General features: G+C 39.6%; 2 protein-coding genes across 2 annotated transcripts; both read left to right on the top strand.

Annotated features, from left to right (window-relative positions):
* The first annotated feature begins 582 nt into the window (after positions 1–582).
* On the top strand, positions 583–6,158 carry LOC113031534 (sialic acid-binding Ig-like lectin 14). The gene is made up of 8 exons (XM_026183683.2): positions 583–829; positions 1,556–1,957; positions 2,638–2,949; positions 3,031–3,294; positions 4,093–4,365; positions 4,646–4,748; positions 4,841–5,006; positions 5,104–6,158. Exons 1-8 carry the CDS (start codon positions 709–711, stop codon positions 5,257–5,259), a joined length of 1,797 nt encoding a protein of 598 aa, XP_026039468.1. The 5' UTR covers positions 583–708; the 3' UTR covers positions 5,260–6,158.
* A 296-nt stretch (positions 6,159–6,454) lies between these two features.
* Positions 6,455–26,086, top strand: xrcc1 (X-ray repair complementing 1). Its single transcript, XM_026183681.2, has 17 exons — positions 6,455–6,962; positions 7,061–7,153; positions 8,226–8,333; positions 8,421–8,579; positions 8,929–9,006; positions 10,058–10,181; positions 10,383–10,489; positions 12,397–12,559; positions 12,636–12,876; positions 13,984–14,100; positions 20,974–21,055; positions 21,130–21,229; positions 23,052–23,100; positions 23,921–24,057; positions 24,201–24,291; positions 24,388–24,463; positions 25,011–26,086. The coding sequence occupies exons 1-17, from the start codon at positions 6,912–6,914 to the stop codon at positions 25,116–25,118; spliced, it is 1,884 nt and encodes a 627-aa protein (XP_026039466.2). The 5' UTR covers positions 6,455–6,911; the 3' UTR covers positions 25,119–26,086.
* Positions 26,087–26,394: the final 308 nt, after the last annotated feature.

The following is a 26,394-nucleotide window of genomic DNA, read 5'->3' on the forward strand; positions in this document are numbered from 1 at the left end:
TTATTTATGCCAAATTCAGTTTACGAAATATGTCTCAATGTACGATAATAGAGAAAACAATTCTTATTTAATCTAAGGAGCTTGGAAAGAAAAGCGTCTGGACTTCTTTAAGACGCTTTTCTTTCCAAGTTCCTTAGACTACGATGACCTGGATGACTGAGAACCTTCACAGACAATTCTTATTTAAATGCTTCAACTTCATAAAGTTTCAATATTACACTTTCCCCCTTCATCCATGATGACCTACTTACACACATGCAGACATTTGCTGTCAACAGCATAGCAAATATGTCACTAAAAAGTTAATATTCAAACCCTTCTTTTTTTCCACACTCTTTTTTTTTTCACTATTGTGGTTTGGCTGGTCCGTACACAGGGAATGAGAAATGTATCAGATTTGAGTTGCTAGTCCCTTTGAGGAACTGGGCAACAGCATGAGAGTGACTCACTCACTGTCATGTGCTGTCTCATAGCTGCTTGCTGAGGTCTTTCTTTCCTTTGCAAAAAGGACTTCAGCACTTTAATGATTTTTGGATCATTTATAAGCTATATATATTCTAAAGTTATAACCCTATGATTTATTTGTTTTATAATTACACTATGGGCGACAAAGATAAGTGGAGGTAAAATAAACAAATATAATAAACAGTCATTTGATAATGGACGTTTGAGGGGGGCATCACAGGAAGTCATAGTACCAGTTGCATAATGAAACAATCAAGCTTCCCCCTCTTTGCGCCTTTGTTCATCCTTCCCTGTCTGAGCCATCAGAGCAGGGCTGCAGACATGCAGGCAGACATCGTCTTCCTTGTGTGTCCTCTGATTTTTGGTAAGTAATTAAACAAATTATTGATCATTTTAAATATACTTTAAACTTTCTTGAAAAAAAAAGAAATTCCAAAAAATTAACATAGTTGCTTTTTGGCTACATTTGGAGGACGTTTGCCATGTGGTGTAATTTAATGAATCCCTGTGCTCCACTGGCTTCTCCTAAATTATCAATATAAGAGGTTTATTTTAAGTACTTTTTTTGTCTTTTGAATGTTTTCTGCAAAATATTTTGTGCTGATGAAAATTAAATACTGACAAATCAGATTGTAATTTTGTAATAAAATGCTCTACATTTTTATAACTTAAAACAAATGTTTTTCATTACAAGAACATAGACATGTTTTGCAGTCTGAATAGTAGATTTAACTATTAACAGAGTTAAAACTCCAGCTGCTCTCTTCCTCTTTCTAAATATACAACTGTTGCAAAACAGTGTGGTATTTGTAAGATTTCCAGATAGCACAAACCTCTTGTCATATAAAGTTTAGTTTTTACGATGACCTTTCTATACAGTCTCAAGAAATCAATGCTGTTACAGCTTTTACAGCTTCTTTTTTAAATATATGAAATATTTTAATCAGCCGTGTCCTTGAGACATTCTCTTATGCTTTTTAGTTGTCATAATAAAACTGTGAAATATCACTGCTGTGTCTCAATTATGTAAAGTTCAATCTACTGTCGAATAATGCTGGATAAATGATTTTCTGTGCTTTCTGTACAACAGCAACATTGTGGAGGGGGGTGCAGGCTGTCTCTCCTGTACCCTCAGTCCCTGACCGTGTCCAGGCTCTGGTGGGCACCTGTGTGGTTATTCCCTGCTCCTTTACGCCTCCAGCCCCTCATCCTATTAGAGGGAGGAAGCAGTGGGTAGATGTGCGGCTAAGGTTCAGAGGTGGTGGCCCTTTTTTTCCTCTTCAGAGCACCGCTTTTAACAGCCAGGACAAAGGCCAAGTGAGCAGGGATTTCCAAGGTAGAGCATCCCTCTTTGGCGAAATCGCAGATGGTGACTGCTCAGTGAAAATCGAAAGGATCAGGGAGGATGACCCCCAGGTGTTTGAAATTTCTCTGAAGACAGTGGGCGACTCACTCTGGGGGAAGCCAAGGAGCTTCAATCTGGACCGTATTTGTGAGTGAGGAAAACAATGCATGTCCTCTTTTCTACTTTTTAAAACACTTTGATTTTTTTCACATGATAAATATTACATAGAAGAATTATTAGTACAATCAGACAATAGAGAATCCCCCGCATTGAAAGTTATATTTTAAAAAAAAGCTGCATGAAGTGCATATGTGTCTTAAGCAGATTAACTATTAAATAAACTTTAAAATGTTTCCCGTGAAAACATATTTTCTTAAATCTAAAATAAATGTACAGGAAGAGCATTAAGCATTTCTTTTTATCTTTACATTTATAAATAAAAATTCACATTTTTTTATAGAGCGCCAATTCACAACTATAGTCACTCAACACACTTTATATTTTAGGTAAAAGACCCTAACAATCACACAGTGCCATCTTAGCAAGAACTTCATGAGACTGGGAAGGAAAAACTCTGGTTTAACAGGAAGAAGCCCGACTAGCTGTTTGGGGGTGAATCAATATCAACTACAGGAAAAACACAAAAGAAGAAATATGGGATTATTCATTAAACAGTTTTGTTTCTATCACATATGAGTAGACTTGTTCAGTAGTTCTAGCACTAATGGTTGTTGTAAGAGAATTCGTCTTTTTGCTTGTATGATTTTTATGTTTTTAATACACTAAAGTGTTAAAATCATAATGATGGAGATTTTCCTTCTTGGCAGACACCCCTGAAGCTCCTGTCATCAGCGGCATCATGTCAGCCACAGAAGGACAACTGGTCACCCTGAACTGCTCTGTCAATTACCACTGCCCCTCCAGACTGCCTGATCTGCAGTGGAGGTGGGAGCGAGGAGCCCAGAAGAATATAACTGAACCTGGGGAAGTACAGACACTCTACCCAGATCCCCACAGGAAAATTTTACTGGCCTCTTTGACCTTTACTGTAACACACCAGGTGAAGCCCAAGCTCAGGTGTCAGGTCATCTTCCCAGGCCCTAAAACACTATCCACTTTGAAGGACCTACATGTGACGTGTAAGTATAAATTTGACACGTGTATTTGTGTTCCTGGCTCAGTAAGCTAAAACCTTTCTTTTTCCCTTTTAATGCTCTTAGTTCCTCCAAAAGATGTGAAGATTCAAGTCCAGACCCTGGCAGTGAAGGAGGGGGGCAATGCACTGCTCATGTGCTCATGTAAAGCTGACCCTCCAGCAACAGAGTACCACTGGTCCTATAGTCAACATGGCCGCACTGTGCACCTCAACCAGCGAACACACACAGTCCGGCTGTACAACGTGACACGAGATATGAGGGTCCGGTGCGTAGCTCAGAACCTGATTGGCCGAGGAGAATCGCGACCCACAACTCTTAATATACAATGTAATTCTACCGCTTCTTGGTCTTCTCTGCATCCCATATATACGTGTTGTTAGGTTGCACCCAACTAACCAAACCATAGGATTTGATTTAACCAGGCATTTATTTGGCATCAAATTAACAAGGTTCAACAAGTAGAGCTTGATAAAAACAGATGAGGGGGATAATAAAAGGAAAATAAAACAACTACAGGTGCATAATTCAAATCCAACTGACAAGTAAAAACTGAAATCTGAACTTTGAACTCTCCCAGGAGAAAAAGCAATTGTTAAGTTTCAGTCATGTAAGTAGGTTGGTCCATGACAGAAACACAAAAATTAAGGGAAAGACAATAAGCTTTTGTTGTGTGAAGATAGAGCAAACTGCAGAGCAGCCATTGAGAGAAACAAAAAACAGGTGATTATACATTAACCAGGATGGATTTGAAAATAAAGGGCAAAAAATCTGTTTATCACCCAGTACATTGTTATGTGTACTGGGTGATAAGCAGGACAATTAAATCCCAATGAGTTTGTCTTACACAGAGTTAAATGTGGAGCTTCTGCATGCATCTATTTGATTTCACTGACCAAACAGTCTGCAAGGCCTGTAAAGACACTAATCACAGCCAATAAATAGTGAATGAACTGTTGTTTTTACATACGCCAAGTAGGCTAGAAGGCAACTCATTTTCTGTAAATTTCTCATCCAACCCATTCAAAAAATTATAAAATTGCCTTTTAATCCTTAGATCCTGTGTTTTGTGTAGATATATCCTCATAAATATTATTGAGAACCTAATGACAGTATTATCTCTTCCAGATAAGCCGGCCATCATCCAGCTCTCCTCTACCTGTACTGTAGAGGAATCAGAGGTGGTGTGCCAGTGTTCGGTCGACTCCAACCCTAAACCTGCAATCACCTGGAGCGTTAATGGGTCTGTTCCACCTCAAGATTACAACGTGTCTGTAACATCAGAACCCACTGTGCTAACGGCTATTCTGAGAGGGCAAATGGAAAAACCTCAGATGGTGATTTGCTTTGCTTTCAACGCTCTGGGAAACGACTCGCTGGTCTTGCTGCAGGGAGAAGAAGGTGTGTTCAAAGCACTGTTTTTCCATACTAAGAAAGACAACAGCCCTGCCTCTTGTTTATTCACTCTGATGTCTTGCTTTTGTTGAAACTTCTGTGCAGCATGCCTGCAGCTTAAAAACACAAGTAGAAGAAAAGAAGCTGCAAAGAAAACCAAATAATTTTCTTGAGCTATGATTGAAAAATCTGATTTTTCTTGTTTGCACTGAAGTTTGAAGTTGATATAATCCAGTGATGGGACACTATATGCTGATCCACTGCTGCTCTTGTGGTCCACATACAGAGATAGCATTTTTCCTGTGGTTGGTTTTACCTGCTGTCACTGCTGTCTTGGTCATATTCCTCCTGGCCCTTCTTGTCTACTGCTGCAAAAAGAGAGCTAGAAAGTATGTACAGAAACATTTCCTGTTAAAAGTTTGCTTGGATTGTGTCACGCCTAATTATCAAGTCTATCAAATACCTGTTCTGCTTCTCTCAGGCACATTCTAAGAAGACATCCCACCATGTATCCTGGAGGATTGGAAATTTATCAGGACAGGATGCCTCTATATATAAACTGCACAGAAGTGACTCATGTTTACACCAATGGCAGCTACCAGCTTGTGTACCAGAACTGCACGCCTCTTTTTGTCCGCACTAAGCAGGTATTTGATAACCTTGATCTTTCAGTGCACAGTTTTTCCAGAGGAAATAGCAAATCACTTATTCCAGTGCAAACAGCTGCTCTCCCTTTTTTTTTAGATCCGTCCAATGGGCAGGAGAGGTGGGGAGAGACGAAGACCTGGACCAGGTGGAAGAATTAACCAAGAAGCTGGTCAGGAAGTCAGAGGCGTAAGAGAGGTGCAGGGTACAGCTGTGGAAGATGCAGAGACGGGCATCTACCTGGAAATTCTCTGATCACAAAGCTAAATTACAGTTACATTGTACATTGGATTAATACTGTTCTCAGGATATTGCATACATTGTAAATCAATACTTGTATATATGTCATTTGCATTTGATAACATTGCACTCTGATCTGTGGTTGGTCTATCTTTCTTCTAGTTTCTAAACTGAACAATTTCTGCCATCGAGTGACAGAGATGTGCTTTGCTCTTCAAAAAAAAAAAAAGAGCAAAGGGAGATGAAAAGGTTTGATGAAAGAGTTTTCATCATTTTATCTGTGAAGCCCTTGAGGAAAAAAAGAAAACAGACCCTCAAATCTGATGTAGTCTGGCCAGACCACTCAGTTGCATTTCTAAAAGCAGCTGGAGCACAAGAGTGATCCTCAGGAAGCTTTAAAAGTTTCTCTGGAAGGACAAAGAGCTGCTCCAGCTGTGATGAAATTTATAACATTCATTACATCAGCAGTGACTCGGTTGTGTTAAGCATACCTGGAAGTTTTTCTTGTGTTGGAACTTTAATGACTTCTTTAAGGCTATTGTTTAACTAATTTCCCTTAGTGTTCATCAGCTTCATCAGCTTGAGTATACACACACCCACACACACACACACACACACACACGGAGTTCAACAGTAAACAACAAAAAAGAATAATGCAGAGAATCCTTCCTTTCATGCTCATCTACTCGAAAAGTCAAATTTATTTACATGTTTGATTATGAACTTTTTTTACTTCACTTTTTTTGTATGCATACTGAATCAGTGCACTTTTATTTACACTGGTCTGTACAAATGTTTCCTATATTATATCTTCTAGAGCTTTCTTATCTAATTTTATACTTCTGTAATTATGTGTACATTGCTGATCTCCAGTTTGATTTATGATGTACTCTCAATTTAAAAACACAACCTATTTTTGGGCTCTTTTTGTTGCTGGTGTAATGCATAATTTTGCAGATATGGTGTTATCGAACACTGACAGCTGAAAGGCTAATGTACATTCTCCCTGCTCTGAGATCTTAAAGTGTCTGCTCACGACGTTTAAAAGTGTATGTTTTGTCACAAAAGAGACAAACTGCGCAGGATCGGAAAAGATTTCAAGAATAAGTGCTCTCTTTGAATGCCTCTTCACGTGGTGACCGACTGGTGGCAATATAAACCTCAGTGACACAACAATTCAATCATAGAAGAAGAAAATAAAGCTCTGATTGGATAGAAAAGTCGTTAGTCGGAAGGTACGTCATATCCTGGCGTTTACAGGCTTTTGGTGGGAAAATGTGTGCACCTTCACGCACATTTAACTCATAATCAAAATCTGTGGTATGAATTTTCTGTAACAGCAGAGTAACGGATATATGCCATGCCTATAACGCTGTGAACAGATTACGCGGAACAGCCCTTTAGGTGTGCTAAAGTCACCAAAATCATTAGTGAGAGTTGCCTATTGTTTGTTAGCATGCTAACATGTTAGTCATCGGTTTATCTGACCAATAAGAAATTAAACTTTCAGGATTAAATCACTTCCAGTGGAGAGAAACTGGATGTGTCATATGACTTGTTAGCCGTTTGCGATCGCTTCGTGGGGAGGCACGCGCCCGTTTGGTTTATGTGACTGATCAGTGAATCGATCAGCTTTTAGCCTGACGATCATCAGTAACAACAACGAAATGCCAGAAATCAAACTCAAGCACGTCGTGTCGTGCAGCACCGAGGACTCTGTAAGTGCAACATGATGTATTGCTTTTGTGAGATTTGTATGAAGAAAGCTGAGCTGTGAGGCTGCTTCATACTCACATGTGTTGTGTTACAAAAACAGACGCACAAGGCAGACAACCTCCTGAGCTCTGACACGTACAGAAAGTGGAAAGCAGCCAGACCCGGGGAGAAGCAGATATCAGTCATTCTCCAGGTTTGTTTGTTTTGTTGTTGTTTTTGTGTGTTCAAGTGACACCAAACTAATTCAATAACATGTGAGGTGTCGTTGATTAGATTAGTTAGATGGCAGATACTTACATATATTACATAAACACCAAATTACACACATGTAACTTTGGGAGAATCATACAATCTATTGAATTCAAACAAACTTTTTGTATTTGCTTTCTTTACACTAGAAGAAGTTTACACGCAAATTATAATTATAAAGTGAATTTCAGACGTTGTGTTACCGTCCCTGGTCATAACCTGAGATCCGCTGTCTCTGCTGCCAATCTCACAATCACGACTGAGAACTAATCACTTTCTCCAAGTAATCATTTATATTAGCTTTTTTCCAATCTTGCCCTGTGAGGGGCGGCAGATGGCTGCTGGAGGTTTCTTCCTGTTAAAAGGGAGTTTTTCCTTCCCACTGTCACTAAAGCGCTTGCTCATAGGGGGGTCATATGATTGTTGGGTTTCTCTTTGTATGTATTACTGAAGGATCTACCTTACAATATAAAACACCTTGAGGTGACTGTTGTTGTGATTTTGTGCTGTATAAATCAAACTGAATTGAAGCAGTCTGTAATTTTGTTTTGAAAGGTGCTATTAAATAAAGTTATTGCTACTGTTATTAGATAATGATGATCAAATATATTTAAAGTTATGCTTTGAGTTGCTCTAAATAATGTGTTTATCTGGTACATCACCAAATAAAATTGTATACTGATACATCCAGGTACTTTTAACATTTCATTTGTTATTAATCATGTCTTTCTTACCATACAGACAAATTTGGTGATATCTGCATTTATCTAGAAAAAGCTGAATTTGTCTTTATTGTGCAGAGATCAGACGGCTGAATGCAGCACCACGTGGTTTTAGAATAATTCGATTAATTAATAGTGTGTTGATTCTTCTCTTGCTTTACTTTCGGCCTTAGAATAGTTTTTTTTTTCAAGCTTTAATTAACCGCAGCTCTTGAGATTAAGAATCTCTTTTGGAAGTGTATCCTGTGCTTCCTTGGGAAGTATTACCATGCAACTTTTACTTTTCTCCCTCAGTTTGAAAAGGAAGAGCAGGTGCACAGCATTGATATTGGAAATGAAGGTTCAGCTTTCATTGAGGTGTTGGTGGGGAATTCTTCAGCTGTCAGAGATCAAGACTATGAGGTATTCTTACAAATAATAATAATCGCACTTCCTGAATGCTGTAATGACTTCATTTTATCCAGTCTGATTTTAATCTCACTCTTTTAGGTTCTCCTGGTTATGTCTTCCTTCATGTCGCCCACGGAGAGCCGCAGTGGCACCAACATGAACCGTGTGCGTTTCTTTGGGCCCAACCAGCTGCAAAAGAGCACAGCTCAGGAGAAGTGGGACAGAGTGAAAATTGTGTGTAGCCAGCCATACAGCAAGGTAAGTGTCTAAGAGTGTTTGATGTGTAAATTGACAAGCCCTTTGTAATTAGCAAATATGTCTATTATTAAGACTGAAGCCGTTTATGGAATGATGACAGTGTCTGAATACAGCAGTGCAACAGGACCTGTTCTATAGTGTCAAATGAAAGCAACGTAATTGCAGTGTAGCGTGGTTTTCCAGTTACGGTAACTTTTTATTATGCAATGAAATATAAGCGCTGAGATGATCTTTCCAGATCCTTTGTCTCAGGTATCCTGTTGTTGAGGCACCGTTTGAAGTTGTAATGGAGTTTGAATTGTGTCTCTTTGATGGAAATATAATGTGAATCTGTCTTTGCTCTTTATAGAATATTGCATATGGGCTTGCCTTTGTTAAGTTTCATTCGCCACCTGACAAAGACGATCCTCCTCCAACTTCCTCCCCAGTAAGTACTCCACTGAGACCATGCACACCAATCAGGAAAAACAGTATGCCCTCTGATAGGTGACGTGAATAAGACCGATTATCTCTTCATCATGGCAACTGTTAGTGGGTGGGATGTATTAGGGAGCAAGTGAACATTTAACCCTCAAAGTTGATGTGTTAGAAGGAGGAAAAATGGGCAAGCAAAATGTTTGACATAGTCCAGATTGTGATGGTACATCTCCAAACCTGCATCTCCTCTGGGGTGTTCCCACTCTGCAGGGGTCAGTATCTATCAAAAGTCGTTCAAGGAAGGATAAGACGTGATGGGGTCATCAATGCACAGACAAGCTACTGTACTTTAGCCTTTACAAAGCCTAATATTCTATTACACTAATAGAAAGTAAAAAATATGAACAAAGTTTTTGGATTGGAAAAAATTCTGACGTGCCTTGAAATGGAATTTTTCCAGGCCTACAGACGGCTACAATAACAGCTTTCTCTGTCTCAACCTCACACTTTCCAATTGTATGGGCTCGCTGACTCGTTTTTGGATCATATTAACTAAAATGTTAGTCTGGTCATACTATATTTCAAAATGTAGCTGTGGTATGAAACTCCACTGAGACACGCTGCCCTTCTCATCACATCTGTTTTTCTTTTAGCAACTGATGATGACGAATGGTGACAACTGTTGAAGTGTTGAGGTTCATTCGCCAATTCTGTCTTTTCAGTGATTTAAAACATCTTTTAAATGTTTTCAATCACACTCCAAGTTAATAATCTGTGCGACTTTGTTATAGTAAAATTCAAAATGTGCTTGCTGAGGTACTCTTTTACTTGAACAGGAATTTTTACTTGATTTATGTTTTTTTACTTTCGTTTATGCTGTAGTGGGAATTCAGCATAAACGCCTGACGCTTTTGTTTTAGCACTTCCTGGATATTAATCTACTTTCTTACTCATGGACTCATTTGTCATGTTACAGCCTTTTTGCTGTATTAGGGGAAATGCACTTCCATCTCTCTATCTTCCTTATTGCCTCTGAAGTCTTCCTTCTTCTGTCCTGTCAGAAACTGACAAAGCTGGGACAGTTCAGGGTGAAGGATGAGTCTCCTGCATCCGGGCCCAGCCTTCAACCTGGCAGTCTCTTCTTCAGTCGGGAGAACGCAACAAAGTCGAGCACTTCACTCAAAGGTAAATCCAATTATTTGAGTCTACCTTCTGCTGGAGGCCAGTTAAATTCTTTATGTTCACTGTAATAATAAAATTGTAATTTTGTTAAATAATAAAAACTCAACAGAGCACTAATTAGTTTTAAAAGAAGTGATTTCAAAGACATTCTTTATGATCAGGCTGCTTTCTTTCTTAACCTGCTCTCTGCACCTCTCTCTGTAGCGTCTCCTCAGAGTGAGAAGATAAGCTACGCTGCTGCTGCTCTGCAAGCAAGCGGCAGCTCCCACTCATCAGGCCAGGCCTCGTCTTCCACCTCTGCCTCACCACAGGTAGTAAACACCCCCGCCCTCCACTTAATGGGCAGGAGGATTTTCTCTATATTTAGACCACATGAAAGTGGATAGTTTGTTTTAGTTTGGGATCTGTGGTATCATGTGATACTGTAGCATGGTGGCTCAGTGGTTAGCACTGTTGCCTTACAGTAAGAGGGTTCTGGTTTCAAACCCAGAAAGGTCACTGCATGGGGTTTACATGTTGTCCCCATGCTCACACAGTTTTTCTTTGAGAGCTTCGATGAGAATGAAAAACATACCAGGTTAATGCTGCCTGTGGCAGCTTCTTAATCTTAAGAGTTTCACTTCCATCAAAGCTTTTGATTTAATAACTGAAGTAAAAATAGGTCAAGGTTGGAATCATTGTTACTGAGCACCTCTTTTCACAGAACTGCATCGGTTGAAGATCCTGGTTTCATTATTTTCCCACATGCACAGTCCTCATGGTTCATTGATAAGGAAATTTAAATCTGAGATGGAGGGTACCTCTTGTTACCGGCACAGCCATTCCCCTTTAAGAACCTGTGTGTGATGTAATTCCCTTGTTGTTTAGTGTGCGAGAAGCAGCTGGTGACAGAAGTGATTAAGTTCCCAGAATCACAATTAAAGGGTCTGAATATGCACATGTTTCAGTGTAAGGCCGAGACCCCAAAACAAAGACTTTCTTCTTTCTTTCCCCTTAACATTAAATATTAGAAGGTAATGAGCCAGTACCAGCACATCAGTATTTTAAACTTTCAGGGAGCCTTAAAAAAACTTCAATTTCAAACTCTGAACAGCCTGTGGGGTGTCAATAGCAACAATGGCAGAATACTTGAAACTGACTTTACCTCATAGTGGGCATTGATATGAACTTTTTTGTAAATGCACGTATTTAAACTGGAGTAACATTAGGCTAAGGTAGCTTGACTGAAAGAGAAATACACGTGTGCTCCCTGGTTTATTATCATGACAAAACTATATGGTTGAAAAATAGGAAACTGTTGTGAAATAAATTTGATACTTGTAATTTTTTTTATACTTTTTACCTTCACCTTCAAGAAAGCCTAAAATACATTGTGTATTTTTTTTTCCATGTGTACATGGCACACATGAAAATGCACCATTGTTATTTTGCTTGAGGACACCTTGAGAAGGAAAGTAGGAGGGGCTCAGACACGTGGAAGTGACAGCCGCATGTCACTTTGGCTTTTGAAAGGAAAATTGAATAAAAGCCACCTGCTGCGATGAGCCGCACAAATACATGCCTGTGCATAGTAAAGCCAGCTGAAAGCTACCCCAGTTAGATACAGTTGTGCACGTAAGTTTACAAATCCTGGCAAAATTTATGATTGTTTCTTTGGATCATTTTTCTGTTTTGTTTTGATTTCATTGTCAAGCTAGAATGTCCAAGTGCGTCCTATGCACAGCTTCTGGGCTGATGTCTACAACTCTTCCTTCAGTTCAGAAACCAAAGTTTCTGTCTCTACTGTTAGGCACAATGTAAGCATCTGCTTTGTGACATGGGTACAGCAATGTTGTTCTTCTGGTGATTTGACCATGTTGCCCATTTTTTTTACCCATTTGTTTGTATACCAAAAAATTTTCTGTGCAGTTGTGGCTGATTTTTTTTTTTTGTATTTATTTATTTTTATTTTATTTTGATGGTCTTCTAAACGTGGCTTGGTTTCAACATAATCCCTCATTTTCCACTTCTTAAATAGAATTTGAACAGTGCTGATTCTCTATTCCTTTATATATAAAGTTCCACTATGTTCTCCCACAGATCCTTAGATAATTATTTTGCTTTCCCCATGACTTCATTGATTTTATCTATAGACTACAGTAATAATATAAACTGGTACCAGGTGTTAGCGGACTTCAGGCATGAAATAGCAATTTCAACTCTGAATTTTCACCTCTAGCCACCAGCAAAAAGGAAATTTGAATTCAGCAAAGAGCGACAATCTGCTCCCGGCCCTCCTCCCTCGAAGAAAAAAAGTCCATCTGGTTCACCTGAGGGTAAAGCCGCAACCCCCAAACACAAGCCGAGTTCAGTCAGTACACCCAGCCCAAGCACGGCCAAAGGTAACACAGTCTCGGAATCTTTGCATTATTTATTCATGTGGAGAACTTTCCTTGAGTTTTCTAATAATCTCTACAGCATCACCAGTTCAGAAGGCTGCTGACAGGAAGAGGGAGAGTGAGTCTAAACCTGAGCCTAAAACTAAACAGAAGGCCAAATCCCAGAAAGAGCAGCAGGTCCCATTCACCCGGCTCATGGAGGGGGTGGTGTTTGTCCTCAGTGGATTTCAGAACCCCTTCCGAGGGGAGCTGAGGGAAAAAGCGCTGGAAATGGGAGCCAAGTATCGACCCGATTGGACGCCTGACGCCACACATCTTATGTAAGTTGCTGAAAGGAATGAATTGGCATAATCTAGCATTCATAACTTTAATTCATCCCTGAATTTAATACTACTGACTTTAGATGAAAAGATTTATTCCATTGTCCGTGTCTGCTCAGTGAATTGGGAGCTAAAGCCTGCGGGTGGTTAGTGTATTAGCAAAAAGTGGGAAACGGGGAGTCTGGTACTGTTCAAGGTTAACAAAACCTGCTTATCCAAACTTCTGAATTACTTATTGGCATTTCTGTCTTTGTGGTGGGCTAACAGCTGCAGGCTCTATCCTCTAGTCTTATGCTTTATGGACAGACATTAAAGTTATATCAGTTTTCTCTGCTATTTTTTACGATTTTAGAACAGTAAAAATTTATAGTACCTACTGTTCCGAAGGACATTTGGGGTGTTTTTTCATAACCTCGTGCAAAAATATAATGTCACTTTATTTACAGTGTTGTTGGGTTTAGTTGACACCACCAACACAACATCAGTTCTACTAAAATATGGCTTTTATTTTACCACATCAGCTCAAGCTGTTAAGGACATTGTTTACTGCCGTCCTTTGGTGTCAAGGACAGCTCACAAATATAAGATTCACCAAGAGAATGCGCGGAGATAAATGAGCAAATGCAAAAGAGCTGCAGATAAGGCAAAAGATCAATATGTGGTGAAACTGCAGAAAGTTGGCACATGATAAAAATGAAGGGAGATAAGCAGAAGGAAAACGTTTTCAAGCTATGCTTTTTATAAATAGTTTTAAAATTGAATGTTGTGTGAGACGTTCAAACTGAAATATCATAATGATCTCTGAAAATAATCACGGTAAATAACGAGATCACGTTATCTTTCAACAAAATTTCAAACGTGCCTTGCAAGAGATCTGTGTTGTAATTGTTTCAGATGGGTTTTTGTGTGTGTGTGTGATTTCGATTATCATCTTTGAAAAAGATCAGAGTTTTGTGTAAAAGTCCTGTCAGCACTCGCAGTAATTCAGTTTGATTGCATCTTGATCTCTGCTGTCAGAGCAGCCTGCCCTTGTTAGCGTCTCTTTACTGATGTAACCATACGTGTCTCTGTGTGTCCGTGCATCTCTTTCGGCCCATTAATCTGCAGCTGTGCCTTCGCTAACACCCCCAAGTACAGCCAGGTGAAATCAGCGGGTGGAATCATCGTACGCAAGGATTGGGTGCTGGATTGCCACAAGAGGAAGCAGAAAATCTCCTACAAAAGGTGAGTGGGAAATGCAGAAGAAATGATTTTACTTTAATAACAGACAGTGGCTCAAGCTTGACTACAGGAACTTTAAAAGGGCACTTCCACTCAGTGACAGCCGGGTTATAACCTGGAACATGTGTCCAACATTTGAATCCGCATCTGATTAAGGCCACGTCGGCATCTCTACATCACACGGTCTATGCAAAACACTCTCATTGATTAAATCATCCCAACATACACCCCTCACAGCAGTGTTTGCCGCTTGCTGCAGAGAACATTATAACCTTGAGCAGATGATCCCTGCTGTGATCACAAATTCAACCCACCCAACTCCAGCAGCTATCTAATTATAGGGCTCATTATAGGGGAAACTTTAGCAGCATCAAGATCCTTCTGTCATCGCTCCACACAAATCTGTGTGTGCTGAATAATGTAGAGCTGGATGCTCATCTCAGGCAGTGGATGGCCCAAATTAATTGGGATAGGACTGCAATTTACTTTATGTAGCTGGGCCCTATAATATAAGGAGTCCTTTCATACTTGTTTTGTTGGCAGTGATTGCCTCTGGTTCGAAGTCGAGCCATGCAAGGTTCATTAAGCTCAGGCATATGTGAGTATATGAAACCTGGTATTCTATAAGCTGTACTAATTTTAATCACTGTTATTTGTAAGTAGTTTTGTGTACATCTTGCTAATGAATCAGCTTCATCCCTGTGTTGTATAGTAATAATGTTACTATACTAAAAACAATGGGCAGGTGGGGCTAGTGGTTTCTGAGAGCCCAATATTAAATATTGTACTCCATTGCTGCTTTTTTTGTGTGAATTTACTGAACTGTTCTGCCTTTTTAAAGGGTCTTATCTTGAATGTAGTCAAGAAGACAGAATATATGTAAAAACACCTATTACTCATACCCTATAGCAATGGTCCCCAACCCCCGGGCCAAGGACCGGTACCGGGCCGCGAGAGTTGATATTGTAAAAAGAAGGTACTGGGTTTGAATCCACCGGCTGTCTAAGGATTAGGATTTGGGGTTCGGTGTGCAGCGTTTGCATGTTCTGTTCGGGTGCTCTGGCTTCCTTTCTCAGGCCAAAGACATGCATGTTAGGTTTAATGGCAGTTCCAAACTGGCCAGATGTGTGAATGTGAGAGTGAAGTTTTCTGTGTGTTTGCTCTGCAGCAGACTTGGGACTTGTCTAGGGTGCACAGTGCCAGATATCGCATCAATATCAGACATGTGATAATATCCTAAACAACCCAGTGGCAGTACAGTTATAGTAAGAGAGACACTTCCGACCCCCTTCCCTTTCTGTAGCCGCTTTACTGCAGCCTGAGTTTATCTACACACTTTATGGTTGACAAAGACGGATGACTACTCTTAATGGCCTACGTTTATCTGTGTCTAACTCCTCGTACACAATATGAGACTCACCACCAAATAACAAGCAGTGGGGACGAAACAAACTGTTGAAGACTTCTCAGATTATTTCCTCATATGCTGTCTGCTTCTGCATCAGGCTTTACGAGGGTTTCACCTACCGCTGCCTGCTGTGTTAACATTCACCAATGTGCTTTAAGCAGCCTGCTTGGTTACCCGCGTTTTCAGCTAACTACTTACATGATAATAAAAACTAAGAAAATCCAATAATTGTGAAGCATGTCGTATTCGAAATAATTTTCTCTGAGCTGTCCAGACTTTTTCAGAAAATAACATCACAAACAGGAAGGATTGCATGGCTGAAGATAAAATAAGATGTGATGTGGTTCGCTACTGTTCGATGTAGTCAAAGTTAAATTTCATGTTTAGTTGACCGGAGGATTTTTAGAAAAGTCATCATTTGATAGTACTTTTTCTTTGGCTGATTTTTTGTTCCACAAAATCAGGACTAGATGACTGCTGCTGCAACATCCAGATGCAACATCCTTGATGTCATTACTTTGGTAAGTAATGACATCAAGTGAAGGGTGTTCAGGGTTCTGTCCCAGGCAGCATCAATCAATGATTTAAAAACGTATCTTGTACTTGAATAATTGTGGATCTGCATGGTGATTGATGATAGTCGTCAGCACCTCCTAATCATTCAAACCTTGCAGATACTCTAAATCAAAGATTCACATTCATTGCCTGTTTTTACACTGTGCACGAATGCCAGTGCACATTTACACAGTGAGCTCCTCGTTTAACGTTTTCATCATTAAAACTGAAAATGTCACCTCACTAATGACCTTATTATGTTTGCATCAAACCTCATTTGTAACACCGTGAGAGTTTTCATAATTACATTTATGTTATAACAATATATAAGTAACGATGTAATGAAATGACTCCATAATGGAAAAGAAGCGTCACATTTCGGCTCTGTCTGCATCCCAGGAATGCACTCGGGAATGTCTCAGATGTAATTAATGAGCCCTCCTTTGCTTATAATTAGGCGTGACTATCGGTAGGTGTGACTGTCAGTTCTCAGAGATCGTTGCGGCGATGCGGCAGGGCATACCTCGTAGATAAAACAGGTGCGCTGAAATCTGATATTTTTCATGTCGAACTTCAAAGCTGTAAATGAAAGTGGCCAGAGATGCAGTGTGATGAGATTTCTCTAGACAGCTACAGTCTGCATATGAGGCACGCGAAGAATGTGAGAGATTGAGGAAAGCTTTTTAAAATAAAATCCTGCTGAAGGGCACAACGTGGAAAAATCCGATCTTTATTTAACGATTCTCAAAAAGTAAATTCAAATGAAAAGTTGACTGCAGCCTGTGTCGTCATTCGCCCTAACGCTCCCCTTTCTGTATCAATTTGTGATAGTAGAGAAGATCTCTCGCCCCCAGTCTGCTTCCCCCTCTCCCGTTGTCAGAATAATCCATTCCCCTGCCCAGCTCCGCTATTGTGCAGCCTGTGGAGTGTGCGGCTTTGATGTATCTTTTATTTAAAAGCTGCATCTGCTATGGGTAATTAAAGGGACCACTTACTTTGATGATGACAAGTACCCAAACAAATACGCACACTCGCACTCAAACTGTTGCTCCCAATGTGCACGCAAACACCGAGCGTCTGAAGGCGAATGCTCACCTTCACCGTTTCCTGACATGCATGCGGATCATGTCATGTATGTGTTAATGAGCCTGTGACATCAGCTAAGCACCCAAGAAATGCTTTCTGCACATTATTATCCAATCAGTGAGAATCCAGGCGCAGGAGGAGAGGAGAAGGTGCATATTTAGATCCATAGCATCCAATCAAAAAAGAACTCAGTGAGTGAATATATTTCTCAATTAATCAGTGCTTTTTAGCAACGTCTGAAGGAGGACCTGGAGAATACTGCTATATTGCTGCCAGCACAGCAACAGAATTGCATTTTAATTCATTTAAAACGCAAAGCTCTTTCAAACACTTCACTGCACCGTGGTGTTTTGCAAAAAGCGTTAAAGTGCATCAAGTGAGGTCATTTATTTATTAAAAATTAGTTTAACAAAAATATTCTTCGTATCAAAAAAACTTTTCTCCATTAACAAACAAAAATAAAATATTTACAAAATTTAAAAAAAATGTAGAAATTTAAGGACTCGCAGACGAGAAGCTTTAAGATAAAAAAAAAAATCAAAAGCATTTCTGCCTCATTCATTGTGACTTTAAAGGTTTGATAACACAACCTCATTGAAAGACGCTGATATTGACAGAGTCTAATGTCGGGCTAAAAGCAATGGCAAAGAAAGTATGTCTGTTATTTTTAAAACTGTGAGCGATGAATGCTTAATTCTTTGACGCTGCTTTTCGAAACCCCGACTGCAAGGTGATATATCAAAGTTGATGTTTTTGCTATGCATGGCTTTAATAGTTGAGGGAATTTTACGTACTTTGTTGGACGGTTAAAAAATAAATTCATTTAAAAAAAAAAAAACCTTGAGCTACATATTCTTTCTTTTAAAAATAAGTGTTCCATAAAAATCATTGAATGTTTGTTAGTAATATAAAAATGTTTATTCTTTTACATTTATTTCTGCATTTTTCGTGTTACGTAAAGTTACGTATCAGCTTTTCATTACTGAGCAGATCGAGCTGCTTAACAACTCTCGCTATCTTAAGAAGCCGTTTTTCAGTTGTTTCTTTTGCCCACGTTGTCCTTTTTCTTTATCCAATTTTCTGGACACTGAGTTTTATAACACGAGTAAACATATGTCAGTAAAACTCCCTGTGGTATGTGTGGAAACGATTACACCATAACTGTGGCATTTCAACTCTCTGCACTTCACATTTCCAAGCTAATAAAGTCCATCTGAATTTATTTGGCTTGAGGGAAAATGTAGAAAAGGTGGGCAGAAATAAAACGTTATCACTGGACGCTTCCTATTTATACGTGCGTGTGTGTGCGTGTGTGTGTGTGTGTGTGCAAGAGCTACAAGACTGGTTTTCTACTCATTACTTGCTTGTTTTTCTACATGTCACATTCAGTAGCATTATCACTACACACAGGTGTTCTTGGTGGAGTTTATTGGACCATTTAGCTTATTTATTCTCTGTACAATCTCTTAAAGTTTTCAGAAAACATTTTAACAATGAATTAATTTTTGGAAATGTCCCGAGATGTTCGTTTTACCAGTCTGTTAAACAGAAATTTGAATTTAGACTAATCCAACTGTTCTTAAGAGTCTGACTGGGAGTAATTTTAGCAGAATTATAGCTATGGCAGTACTTGGTATCTGCCCAAGAGGGGATTTTTCTTGGTAGCTTTTGCCCTGCCAATAGAAATGACATTTCGCATCACAATAACATTCACAACAAGATGGAGAAAATCATGATTGCATCTTTGTGTTTGGTCCGGTTGACCACAGAGTTGAAAGGTTGGAGTTTCAGTGAGAAGACTTATTCACCTTGTAGTTGGCAGTGTCGTCCACCTGGTGCTACAGTAGATGTGGCACAGATGGAAGAGCAGAGAGTGGTGCGACTCCTGTAATCCTCCGTTTGCTCTTTGTAGGTATGAAAAGTACAGGAAACCACATATTTAATTACATGTAAGTTTAAAAAAGGTGGACTTCATCACTGATCCGTTCCCGTGGTTCTTTAATTTTTAGAGCAAACTATTGCTTGCACAGCTGATGTTTATGTAGATTTCTTTTTATTGCGCTGCAACAACATATGCTTACATGTAGACCAGTGTTTCCCGTCACTGTTGGTGTGCCGTGACAGATTATCTGGTTCCACCTGATTAGCACTTTAAGCGACCTGCTTGAGTAACGGGCAGAACAATTACATTCTCTTCCACCAGAGGACAGTGCAACTTCTTGCTCCAATTAAATGGGTTGCCAACTGCCAGTAAAACAGAAGAAGACAAAGAAGAAATTACATAATCATGCTGCAAGTGAGACAATTCAGCATTGCAATCGATAAATATTTGAAAAGAATATGCAATATTCTGTTTGTGATATTTTTGTTTGTTGGTGTGCCGTGTGATTTCTCTAATGTGAAATACGTGCCGTGGCTCCAAAAGGTTGGGAAACACTGATCTAGACTAATCATCATACACTGCCCAGCCAAAGCAAAGGTCAAAATAATTGCGCACATGTTGTGGCATCACTTTGATCAGCTCTCAGTATTTATTTTCATCCAAACTTGCATTAATATTTCATAAAAGATCTCATATTGATGCTGAGTTGGACCGCTGCTTAAATTCTTTCTAGCACATCCCAAACAGTCTCAGTGGGGTTGAGCTCTGGATGCAGTGGTGGTCAGTCAGTGCGTGAAAATTACGTCTCATGGGTCCTGAATCGCTCTTTCACAGTCTAAGCCCATTGAATCCCGACATTTTTATCTTGGAATATACCCATGCCTCAAGGGGAGAAATAAAATCAATTGATGGAAAAACCTGATCATTCAGTATAGTCAGTTAGTCAGCTACTTTAGCACATCTTGCTGAACCGATCCTGACCATCCAAAGATCATAACACTGCTCCTGCAGGCATGTGCAGCAGGCATCAGAAATGACGGGTGCAGCACTTCATCCACCTCTCTCCTCACCCTGATGCCCCCCATCACTCCGAAAAAGGACAAATCTGGAGTCATCAGACCGCTGGGGATAGGGCTCCATTGATCCCTATTTAATTTAAACCCTTTTCCCTCATTGCTCCACAATGATAAGTGCATTTTTTGATAGTACATTTCTCCACAGTCCATATTGTAGAGTAATATAGCAGGTCAGAACAAAACTAAAAGAGCTTTTCTTCCCAGTTTCAACTCTTCTGTTGCATAATTAGATCATATTACACTAAACCTTTTTAATACTGATTAAAAGAGTTTAGAAATGTAACAGCTGTAATTGTTAAAAACTATACTATTGTATTGTTTTACTAAATGAAAAACAAATAAAGCAGGAATGGATTTTAAAGAACAAATGAGTAGTTTCTGTGATTTATGACTTTGCCCGCTCTTATCTTTGTGACATAGGTTGCCTTAATTCTCATTGAAAACTGAAGTTGTTTTCACTGAGTGCTTCAGATGATCCACTTGTGACTGAGAGTAATTGGTGAGAAAAAAAAATACCAGCCAACCCCCCAGGAAAATGTATTGTTTGTTTTTTGGGGACAGAAGTTTTTGTATTTCTGTCCCTCTGTCCCTCGTCCTGCAGAAAACTAGATTTCTCCCACTATGCAAACTTCAAAGTATGTAATACACAGTCTGTGGTAATGTTTTAAACATTAGGTCGTTGATCTGTCAGCTAAAAGATATTACCATCTTGTTGAAATTTAGTTTTTTTTCTCCCCCTCATCTGACAAGGGATTGTTGCAGTTTGAGTCATTGCACAAGTAGAGCTGATTGGGAACAAGATATGTTGAGGAAAGGTACTTCACTCTTTGGTCTTTAATCATCCTGACACTGTTTTGTTTTTTCTGTAGGTTTCTGATGGATGGCCCCGAATCGAGCTCAGAGAGTGAAATGGAAGTGGACGACGAGAGCGAAGAGGAAATGAACACAAAGGTAAATTTGTTTTTTTTAAGTGAGCCTATAAATATAATCGAATGTCAGGTTTAAAGCTCCCTGCTGCTTTGCAGACGCCGCAGAAGAAGGAGAAACAAGTCACGGCCAAAAAGACGCCAGAGAAGGAGGAGGAAGATGATGAGTATGCTGGCTCCACTGATGTGGATGAACCAGGTTGGCATCAAGCGCTTTTTAATGTGTCTGAACTTTGAGACATTTCTGCCAGCATCAGTATTTCGGCTTGACTTTCTTTCAGGCTGTTACAGGGATAAAAGTCGAGCACATCATTGCAGAAACATCTACAAAATGAAAGCAATGTAAAACATTTTTTTAATGTTATTCAGCTGACTTAGAACCAAGGTTTGCCCGAGACAAATAGACTGAAGGAAATGGCAGGGGATGGGAAGTTGACAGTCGGTTCAATGATCAGGTGAAACGGATGAAATTGAAAAATGACAGCCAAGTTAAACAGGCAATTACAATTTGAATCAAGTGCCAGTAATAGGAACACAAACCAAAAACAAGCAAAAAGGAAAAAGAAAGTTCTCTCTTCCAACATTAGACCGTCATGCACAGACCTGTGTCAGTGTATCTTTGAGTCTGCTTATCGGGTAATATTATTTACAGCCGTCAGAGGTCTTACTGAGACCTCTGACAGGTTTATTTGTGCCAAGAAACTGCTCTGTGAGAATCAACCACAGTGAAGGAAACTACAAACCTAAAGGTCTGGAACCCTAAATTTAAAGCATACTTGTTAATTAAATTCATTTTAATGAATAAACAAGTAAACCTTCATTTGTATATCTGCACTGAAAAGATCCGGGAGCTGAGCGTAAATGGCTGAGACTCCAGGAAAATTATTCACTCTGTTAGCTCAAATAACTAGAGATGGAGAAGAGGGTCGCACGTGAGCTGAAGAGGACAGAATGGATAGAGAGGAGGCCAGGGGACAATTTGAGAGCCCAGGGATCAGACAAAAGGGACAGCCTTTATAAAGCACTTGGAAATGGATGAGATGGCAGCACTGCCATTTTAAAAAATAAATAAATAAACAAATAAAAAGAACAGGAACAACATACTTACTGTAGATGCAATTTGAGGTGGGGGGGAAAAAAAGAACAGGGGTAAAATGTAATCACCATAAAGGGACTTGAGCATGAATCTCATTTCTGTTAATACGAGAGCCAGAAATAAAGTGTTGAGGTGCATCAGAGAGGACAGACAGCAAGGGCTGACCCACCAAACACATACATGACGACAGACGGCTTTTTAATTAGACCACCTTCTCTTTTTCCCGTCAACAACACAGGATTTTACGGTGGTGGCAGATATGCAAGCAAGGTGACATCTACTCAAACTCTAATGTGCAAATTAAAGGAAAAACCTGATCTGATGGCTTGTGCTGTCAGGGGGGGGGCGTCACTTGGTCCACTTAACCTCACAGATTTGTTCTCAGATGACCTTTATTCTGCGGTGGCACAGAGAGTCGATAAATGGCTAAAAATGATGAAAATCGCATGCTGTGGCTTTTGTGAGTGTTAGACGGCTTTCCACCCAGTCATCACCAAACACCAAATGAGAAAATATCTTTTGGAAGAATGGCACTTCATCGTTCCAGCGGGGTGCAAGAGAACTGAAAAATTGATGCTGTCAAGGTGTTTTTGGCAGAAATGGCTCGGCTGGTCTCACCTTTAATTTGGTTCTCGGGTACTCATTAAAAAGCAGATTCGCCTGGTGTGTTTTTTCGCTCCCATCTGTGCTCGATGAGAATTGTAGAAAACATAATGGCAGCATAACAATCTCAATCTCCAGGTGACCAGAATTTAAATCTTTTCATTAGTTTAAGATTAGGGTCATAGAGCGGTCACAGTATTTTGTGTTGTCGGTGAACTCAGTGAAGGGAAAATTGTGTTAAATACAAAACTCGTTACCAACATTTTCAGGCAAACCTGGTGAGTTTAATCACACTTTAAAAAAAAATGTCTCATTCTCCCAGGAGGCGATGATGATGAATCTGCAGTGGACACAGAGGATGAGCTGCAGAGGTAAACAGGACAAATCATTTTGATTCTGCTGTTTGTAATGCTCATTCTTCGATAACTAATTCTTATTTGATTGTTAGGGTGCTCTAGTCTTATTCTGATTAATAATTTTAGAAGAACATGTTTTCTTTCGCACCGAGCCAGTTTTTCCCAGCGACTCCTGCTGTTTCCAGAGCATTTCATTGTCTTTTAGGTCACAATGAGCTGCATTTTACTATTTTCCTTCAGCATTACTGCCGTAATCAGCATCGTTTTTGCAGACATTGCAGTAAAAACATATGATGTAATGTAAAAACGCGCTTTATGCTACTTTTCCAGCACCATTCAGCAGATTAAATGAACTCCTGCAAAGACACTCTATTGAATAAAATAGTCTATCTGCTCCCTCAAGATGTTTATGGGAGAAGACATAAAATTCTTGGCTCTTTAATAAACAGCTTTTGGGCACATTAGCCTTTAAAAGAGATACTGCTGTACTAAAGTAGCCTATAGTGTTGTCATGACTAAATCTATATTGACTTTATGACTATATTGCTGATGTTATATATAATATGTATATCTTACTTGTTACATTTAGTCCTAAATGCACAGTTAAAACAACATTATATCCTTTTTAAAATTTCTCCATGGTCTTTAGCTGATCCCTTAGCGAGATTCCCTGGATTCCCTGAGCGAAAATAATGAAAAGATTCATTAAATGTGTAAAAAAGACAGCAGAGCTGTGGCCCCTGCTAGAATGTGGCCACACAATACCAAGAAAAAAACCATCTTTTGAGAGCAGGCTTGTTAACATGTAGGATAAAAAGGTTTGTCCTTGTGAAAGGGTGGAAGAGGGGAGAAAACAGAAGAAAGCAGCAACAGAAGGAACGGTGGTGAAGGACGAGGATCCTTACGGGGGGTCGACGGATGAAAACACTGACGCTGAAGCTGAAGAGGATCATCCCATCCCCGAGCTCCCAGGTATGCATCAATTAGTTCCCATCCAGCTTCTGGCTGCTTGTGTTTTGCTTTCTTTATTTTTTCTCCTCTTTTCTTATAATTTTCCTACAGACTGTGTTCCACTCTTCTTGATCTTTTGCTTCCCACTTTGTCTTCTCTTCTAGATTTCCTAAGCGGAAAGCACTTTTTCCTCTACGGTAAATTCCCCAATAACGACAGACGACTGCTGTTACGATACATTGTTGCCTTTAATGGGTAAGAAAGACTTTCAGTGGTTATTCCCAATGGACAAAAAAAAAGACATAATCTGTGCAATTATAATTGTAATTTATGTGCCTGTCTTTGCTACAGAGTGATCGAGGACTATATGACAGAGAAGGTGCAGTTCGTGGTGACCAGTGAAGGGTGGCACGACTCCTTTGAAGACGTGAGTCGTACCCTCTTTTCTCTTTTTCTTTGAAAATAAGCAGCCACAACCAAATAAACATGTCTAACAGGGGCTTAAAAAGATTTAATATTCGGTGTACCCATGTGTGTAAGCTTTTTATCTTTTACTCCCACAGTCAAGACAATTTTGTAAAGGAAATTGCTTCACTTAACTTTGTGTCAAGTGTTGCTTTATTATACAGTGTGCACAGCTAAAAATAAAAAAAAGGGAGAGGAAATACCCTTTAAATTTTCCACTCCAAGCGTTATCAGCCCAGAGTTCTGAGCCCTTTTCATTTGCACAGTATACACCAGTATACACCACTTTAGCATTCCCAGGACAAATTCAGCAGCAGTGGGGACTAGTACCTTTCAAGTTTAGGTTACTATGGTTTCCAGCCATTTGCGTGCTTTTTTAGCATTTGAATTTGAAGCTTAGGTATAGTTTGAAGGGTTTTAAAGGCTTTACACCTCAGCCTGTCTGACCATTTGTAATGCAAGTACATGACATGACTGCGCTTCTTGCTTTTGCTCTGACTTCCTCGCAGGCGCTGATGGAGAACACCAATCTGAATTTTGTCAAACCGGAATGGATTTATGCAATCAGTGCACGACAAAAGATGCTGCCCTATCAGCCCTACACCGTCGTCCCCTGAACTATACACTGTATGCAGCGTGCGGCCGCACTCACACCCTCATCCTGATGAAGGAGCAGCAGGGAAAGCCATAAACACATTTTCCGTTTCAGATAAACAGCTACACTTTCAAAGAGCAATAAGTCAACTGTTTGTTATTATCGATGCCTTTATATTGGACTTCATATTTGATATACATATAATTTCTCCACCTCAAGCAGTTTTCTCTGCAAATGTTTTCAACTTTCGGCCAAGCGCTGCAGACTGTCCACTACATAGTGTTTCTTTCTTGGGGTTATTGTTAGGATTAAGTATAGGTTTATTTTTAGATTGTGCTCTCGAGGGTCGTTAGCCCCAGCTTGGCCAGGAACCAATTTCATCATCTCCACCATCATCTTCATCATCCATGTGCTGCTGAGTCTCTTGGGCTTTGCGAATGAAGCACACACTCTGGCTCAGGTCTTTTGAATTTCTCACTTCCTGTGCTGCAGTTTGTTGCTGCTCGCTTCGGCTACCTCAGGCACTGTCTGGAAATGAGTTACCACCCTGTCCTGACAGCCAGCAGCACTGATAATACACCATTTGTGTAAGTGGGAAGACTATTATGAAAACGACCCAAAGTCAGGTGAAAGATGTCAGTTATGGAAGGTTACAGCCATGGAAAAAAAGAAGAAACTGAACATTTTTGTTCTTTGTTTTATTTGATTTATTTAAAAAGGGATAACATTATAAATTTCTTTGTCTTGATAAATGAGTTTTGGTTTTATTCGTGTTTGTAGAAGAAGCACAGGCTGAGGACATAAAACAGACATCAGTGTTAGCATCCTTTTTAAGATTCTCATTAATTCAAGTGCAAGTGTCCAGCTTAACATCTCCTTTGCTGCTTGGCCAAAGTGGCTTGTTCAGTTCTCTGTCTCAAACTTCTTTTTCCTTGTAATACCTAATTATTTTGTCTAAATAAAAAAAAAAAAAAGATTTTTAATTAAAAACTTTGCTCTCTTTTCTTTTTATTAATCAAACTGTCTCTGCACTGAGCTGCTCTCATTTCTTTCTCTGCCTTCACTTGTGTTTGCAGCTCGAGAGGCACTCTTCCTTTTCATTCCTTCTGTGATCTCTAGTCCTCTCTCCTCTCTAATTTACTTCTCCTCCTGTTTTGTGCCCTGGAGCCACTGGGTCTTCTGCTCTCTCAGTCAAGGGGATTAGAAAGATGCTATGTGCATGAGAGACGGGTGAAGGAGTGGTGGTTATAGGGAGAGACACTGCAGGAAAGATGAAAAGGTTTGGATTCTCAGCAAGG

This window comes from Astatotilapia calliptera, chromosome 11 (assembly GCF_964374335.1).
Source record: "Astatotilapia calliptera chromosome 11, fAstCal68.1, whole genome shotgun sequence".
NCBI lineage: Eukaryota > Metazoa > Chordata > Actinopteri > Cichliformes > Cichlidae > Astatotilapia > Astatotilapia calliptera.

Bases quoted from the DNA above. Each gene is read 5' to 3' on its own strand.
- LOC113031534 (XM_026183683.2), top strand. From the start codon at position 709: ATGAAACAATCAAGCTTCCCCCTCTTTGCGCCTTTGTTCATCCTTCCC. The intron at 830-1,555 runs GTAAGTAATTAA...TCTGTACAACAG, and splicing joins TGTGTGTCCTCTGATTTTTG to CAACATTGTGGAGGGGGGTG. The intron at 1,958-2,637 runs GTGAGTGAGGAA...CCTTCTTGGCAG, and splicing joins CTTCAATCTGGACCGTATTT to ACACCCCTGAAGCTCCTGTC.
- xrcc1 (XM_026183681.2), top strand. From the start codon at position 6,912: ATGCCAGAAATCAAACTCAAGCACGTCGTGTCGTGCAGCACCGAGGAC. The intron at 8,334-8,420 runs GTATTCTTACAA...TCACTCTTTTAG, and splicing joins TCAGAGATCAAGACTATGAG to GTTCTCCTGGTTATGTCTTC. The intron at 24,058-24,200 runs GTATGCATCAAT...CTTCTCTTCTAG, and splicing joins TCCCATCCCCGAGCTCCCAG to ATTTCCTAAGCGGAAAGCAC.